Source organism: Asparagus officinalis, chromosome 2 (genome assembly GCF_001876935.1).
Source record: "Asparagus officinalis chromosome 2, Aspof.V1, whole genome shotgun sequence".
NCBI lineage: Eukaryota > Viridiplantae > Streptophyta > Magnoliopsida > Asparagales > Asparagaceae > Asparagus > Asparagus officinalis.
The window spans coordinates 59,866,622-59,871,651 of NC_033795.1; the positions used below are offsets into that span (position 1 = coordinate 59,866,622).

General features: G+C 36.1%; 1 protein-coding gene across 2 annotated transcripts; it reads right to left on the reverse strand.

Annotated features, from left to right (window-relative positions):
- LOC109829555 (protein FAR1-RELATED SEQUENCE 12-like) lies at positions 3,058 to 4,297 on the reverse strand. 2 transcript variants are annotated; one of them, XM_020396632.1, is made up of 3 exons: positions 4,132 to 4,297; positions 3,412 to 3,535; positions 3,058 to 3,306 (listed from the first exon to the last, which is right to left on the reverse strand). In XM_020396632.1, exons 2-3 carry the CDS (start codon positions 3,496 to 3,498, stop codon positions 3,067 to 3,069), a joined length of 327 nt encoding a protein of 108 aa, XP_020252221.1. In that variant the 5' UTR covers positions 3,499 to 3,535; positions 4,132 to 4,297; the 3' UTR covers positions 3,058 to 3,066. The 2 variants fall into 2 exon arrangements, with proteins under 2 accessions (XP_020252221.1, XP_020252222.1); XM_020396633.1 differs by lacking the exon at positions 4,132 to 4,297 and having other exon boundaries at positions 3,412 to 3,554.

Below are 5,030 nucleotides of genomic sequence, written 5' to 3' on the forward strand. Positions count from 1 at the left end.
TAGATGAAAGGCACATAAAAGCCCTAGAGACGATGCCTTTTCACAACTTCCTCAAGTTACCCACATCCTTGAGCAATGAGCAAATTGTAATTGATTGCTTGATTCAAAATTTTAATTCCGATACATGCTCATTCATGATTGGGAATAAAAATTGTGTGTTTGGTATAGATGATATTCACCGAATTACAGGTTTGCCAAAGGAAGGAATTTTGATAAAAATGAGTGGGACTGCGTCTAATACAATCTGCACCAATTTTGTAAAGAATTATAAGACACTCAAGGAGAAGAAGAGTAGTAGGTCTAAAGGCAAGAAGAAAGCCGATGAGAAAATAAAGGCGGTGATTTGGGGGAAGCGCGATAGAATGGCCGAGATGATTGTAGATATAAATAATGAAGACCCTATAATATATGTGAAACTTATTGTGGCTTTCATTATCGGCTTCATATTATGCCTGCGAACATGTAAGACATGTCCCTTATGGGCATTTAGATATGCGGAGCCGTTATCAACTTTGAAGAAATAATTAAATTCAAATTATCATCCATACATAATTAATCCATACAACCGCATTATCATCTATACAACCAAATCATCCATATGTACATAAACTTTAATTGAAATTATCATCCATACTTGATTAATCGATACAACCATATTATTAGCCATACATGATTAATCCATACAACCAAATCATCCATACGTACATAAACTTTAATTCAAATTTTCAACATTCTTCAGAAACACATGCTTTGTTTTGGCCCACCGTTAACTTTGTTTTGGCCCTCCGTTATCTTTCTCGACCACCACTTGCAACATTTTTCATCTACAAAAAAAATTACAACTTTAACATGACAAATGCATCTACAGGGAAAAAATATTAAATTAAGATTAAATATAATACCTTAGCTAAAGGACAACTCGTTATATAATGTCCTTTTCCCTTACAAAATCCACAAAATCTTTGTTTTTTTATACTCTTTTCTTGTGCTATCTCCATTCCGGACTTAATTCTAGTAGCTTGTGCTGGTCATCCCTTCGTGGCAATAGGCTTATCTGGATCACGAATAGTGATTTGAGTTGCTTCCTCTACAGAGTTGGGTATGGATGAAGTAGGCATCTTATTACTGGCATTGCTCTCATCACCATTGTCGTTATGTTCATTTTCTTTCTTGTATGTACCAACTTCTTCAAAAAATGAGTCTAAAAAAGCACTGAACTTATCATAAAGTGTACTTGAAGTTAATGTATCTTCTAGTGCCTTGTTACATCTACTCCTAAGGGCTCAATGTTTAATGATAGAGAGTTGGTCTTTACTATTTGAAATGTAATTTCTAACAACTCCGCAACCAACATGTCTTGCTTTAATTGTCCATCGTTGCATGCAACTCCGCAACCAACATGTCTTGCTTTAATTGTCCATCGTTGCATAATATATCTTGATGGAATTTCTAATACTTGCTTCTTTACTAAAATGTGCAAGCTATGTTTGCATAATATACCTTCCATCTCAAATTTCGCACAAGAGCACTTAATTCTTTTATCTTTGGATGCATCAAATTTCGCACAAGAGCACTTAATTCTTTTATCTTTGGATGCATCGAAATCAACATGATGCTTTACCCTCTTCTTGCTCTCAGCCTCACGATCTATATTCCAAACGGCATAAGTAGCACTTGTGCCGTCCTTCGACAACCTTTCATGAAGCATGGAGTAACTATCCTTGAGTTCTTTCTGAAAGATAGTAAACATATTCTTTGTATAATTCTCCCTAGCTTGTTTTTTAATGGGATGTTCAATTATCAATGTAGGAACTGAGTTTGGCTCGGCGAGCTTCAACAGCTTTATCATATTGCTTAACAAAATCATGTAACTCGGTATTTGCATTCACAAAATGATCAAAAAAGGCATTAATTCCCTCACTCCGCTGAGTAGATGTCATTCCTGCAGTAAATGTGTCTTTAAGATACACTGGAGCCCAATGATCTCGATGATTGTATAAATTTACTAACCAATTCCTTTTATCTGCACCATATTTATCCCGCTTTTCTTCCCAACACTTTACAAATTTTTCTTCTGATTTACTCCAATACCATTTGTTATACTTTATACCCACATCCTCACCATATTCATTATGCATTGATTGAATATTTTGTAAGGCATTCCTATGAAGGTGCCAAGAACAAAAGCGATGACGAGTTTGAGGAAAAACTTTGTGAATTGCACCACACATAGCTTTATCTTGATCAGTGATGATTGTTAATAGTGCTACACCCGACATACATTTTAACCATTAGCTAAATAACCATATAAATGTCTCCTCTGTTTCATCGGCCAGTAACGCACACCCAAATAGAGTAGATCGTCGATGATGGTTAACGCCCGTAAATGGTGCAAACAGTAATTTTAAATTGTTCGTTCTATATGTAACATGTCGATGATGGTTAACGCCCGTAAATGGTGCAAACAGTAATTTTAAATTGTTCGTTCTATATGTAACATCAAAGCAAACAACATCTCCAAATTGCAAGTAAGAAGTCCTCGACCTACCATCCATTCAAAAAACACTTCTCATCGTCCCATCATTTTCTAAATCAAGTGCGAAGTAAAATTGAGGATCAAATACCTTTTTCTCTTGAAATTGACGAACTATGCTCACACACTCATGATCAACATTATTTTTTCGTTTAATTCTAAGTTGTGCTTGGCATTCTTGTTGAGTGAGAGAGCCTTGCTCATTTCCATGAGCAACGTCAACAACCTTACAAATGGTAGAAGGCCGTAAACCTTGATTGTCAAGAGTATCATCAACCTTCTTGTCGATTGAGCTCGATGAAGTGTCTGATGTGAGTAGTGCTTCTTTACCCGATTTGGGGTGGTTAATGGATGACCATTATGATTAATGTTTAAATTTTGGACCACCCATTTTTCAGTGCTTCTATCGAGTACAATAACCATCCTTGCGTTGCATCCACATCTTGTATCGAACTTTCGAATTACATTCCGACCATCTTCTCATCTTGTATCGAACTTTCGAATTACATTCCGACCATCTTCTCTTTTATCTTTTAAAAATTTAAATCCTTGTCACATACATATATTCTAGATATGATTGCATCTTTCTTTCTCGACCAAGTTGTGTGACCCTTGCGAACACCAAATCTCTTTAGTCTGGCGTATGCATTGTAGAAATTATAAGCTTCCTCATGAGTAGCGAACTCCATTCCAATATATGGATCAACAACAAAATTACCTTCACCATTTTCAATGCCAATAGGCTCATCAACATTTGGCTCATGCTGAGATGCCTATAAAAATAGAGAAACAAAAATTATAAAACTCATTATAAAAGACAACTATTTTGGTATATGTCATTAGATAGTAGTACACTATAAACAATAAGATATTATCACCTGAGAGAAAAAACTTGTCGTAGATAGTAAACCATGGTCCTCGCCTTCAAGGTCAAGGGCTATATTTTTGTTTTCATCTTCAACCATTGTTGTATCACGTATCCCAATTATGGTTGCAAACTATCTGCAGTAGAAATAGAAAAGGACTAACATGTTATCTACAATCAGAATTATGGTTGCAAACTATCTGCAGTAGAAATAGAAAAGGACTAACATGTTATCTACAATCAGAATCAGAGGGGCCTTTCTGTTCTGATGCTTCCTTCTCCATATATATCAATTCTCATACTGAATTGAAGAAGTCAACAAGAAGCCAAATGTTAGTTTCCGCACTTGACTGTGCTTTTTTCCAATTTGTAGACTTTTAGTTGCAGAAATGAATGTAATCTTTTTTTTTTTAAAGAAAGATGCAAGCCTGTATTGAACCGTAGACTCCAAAATCCTAAACTACATTTTTACCACTAAGGTTGACATCCATGGTCTTATGTGAAAACTGTTGTTTTTTTTACATTGAGTTATCTTCGTATACACATTACCACTTACCTCCAGAATGAATAAATAAATAAATAAATAATAAAATAAAATAAGAAGTTAAAAAAAAGTGTTCATTTTCTAACAGATGAGCATTTTACTGAATAAATCTGCAGGCATGTGTATGAGTTAGTCTCAGAGATTAAAGAGCAGAGGTTCTCCTTTGATGCTCCAAATGAAGAGACTCACAATTTGCAAAATGATAAATCAACTGATGAGCAAATGGAGAGGTGGCGGCGTGATCCGACGCTGAAGTCAGGGCTGACGGACGGTGGATGTCGAGGACTGACAGACGGCGGATGTCGAGGGCGAGGCGGCGATGCTGAGCGGATGTCGAGGGCTGACTCACGGCGGATGTCGATGGCGGATGTCCGATCGGCTGAGCGACGTTGATCGTGGACTGACGGAGACCGCGGATCTTTGTCGAGGGCCAAGGCGGCGACGCTGAGCGGACGTTAATCGTGATTTTTTTGGGCGAGGTCGAGGAGACGAAGAAGAAGATCGGAGGTTTTTTGGCGAACGTCGAGCGTGATTTTTACGAAGAAGAAGATCGGGGGTTTTTTTGGGCGTGATTTTTTTTTGGGCTAAACACGGCGGATGTTATCAATAGGGCTGTGGGTTTTTTTAGAAATTTGTTTTTTTTTGTTAACTGTTTTAGATCAATGGCTGAGATTATTTTGGGGTTTTTGTATTCAATGGCTGAGATTGCGCATCCTTAGGCTACACCTAGGGAGTCACATTAGATTCACTTTACCCTATATATATACATATATATATGTATATGTATATATGTACATATACATATACATATATACATATATATATATACATATACATATACATATACATATACATATACATATACATATACATAATATCACTTGCTATCTTTAGCATTCTCTGCATTAAACCGCCCCAATTTATGCTGAAGATCCACAAGAGGACCACTTACTACCTTTGCCTTTGAACTCTTTTTTAAGTCAATAAACTTTAAGGGTACTTTTTTGAAACTTTTAAATTTATAGATTTTCAAAGTCCTATTTGTATCTTTGAATTTTTTTACAGGACCTTTATTCTGATTCGTGGGT